General features: G+C 34.7%; 1 protein-coding gene across 2 annotated transcripts in view; it reads right to left on the reverse strand.

Annotated features, from left to right (window-relative positions):
• Positions 1-651, reverse strand: part of LOC115233445 (probable protein BRICK1-B) — a 2,362-nt gene that overhangs the window by 1,115 nt on the left and 596 nt on the right. The window contains exons 2-3 of one of the 2 annotated variants that reach the window (XM_029803881.1): positions 480-542; positions 203-386 (exon numbers count right to left, since the gene is read on the reverse strand). In XM_029803881.1, the coding sequence (XP_029659741.1) occupies positions 203-323 (121 nt within the window). In that variant the 5' untranslated portion in view covers positions 324-386; positions 480-542. Of the gene's footprint in view, positions 1-202; positions 387-479; positions 640-651 lie in introns of those variants that run through there. The other variant, XM_029803872.1, reaches the window with a different exon arrangement.

Genomic DNA, 651 nt, shown 5'->3' on the forward strand with positions numbered 1-651 from the left:
TATATATATATATTTATTCATATATAAAAAAAAACTGCGTATTGCGTGCGAATTTTTTATATCTTTCAAAAGGTGGTTTTCGTCTTTTTTACATTAAACAATTTCGAATTTTGTAGATCTATCTATGAGCATGTTCAGGAGACACAACTGTTGAGCATCGTCTTGTCAATACTCGACGTTGATTTGTTGTGTGACAAATTACCGAAAGAATTAAGAAAATCCGTAATTTTTTTTATACTGCCAGTGATAACTTCTATGTATTCGCGATTAGCCCAGTCCTGTTGAATTTGTTTTTGTATCGCCTCCCGGTGTATGGCTGCCATTCTCACCGCGTATTGTCACGCGCGATACGCGCCTTTCGAGTTTCCTTTTGATAAATTGTTGATCTAATCACGTCAAGAGAGAAGAATATATTTTCTTAATTTTATCACATTGTTTGAAATGTGTCGAAAATTGCAAATTGACAGTTATGGACTAACCTTGAACGCTGTAAAGATTTTAGGAATCTTGTGCGGCGAAAAGTTCCGAATTCAGGACTACCACTGTCAAAAAATAATTTTCTATGTATCTAATGTATGTCCCGAAAAACTGCCAGTATTGGCAGTAATGAAAAGAAAGAGACAGAAGGACACGAGAAAGATCATACATATA

Source organism: Formica exsecta, unplaced genomic scaffold, assembly GCF_003651465.1.
Source record: "Formica exsecta isolate Colony F162 unplaced genomic scaffold, ASM365146v1 scaffold105, whole genome shotgun sequence".
NCBI classification, from domain to species: domain Eukaryota; kingdom Metazoa; phylum Arthropoda; class Insecta; order Hymenoptera; family Formicidae; genus Formica; species Formica exsecta.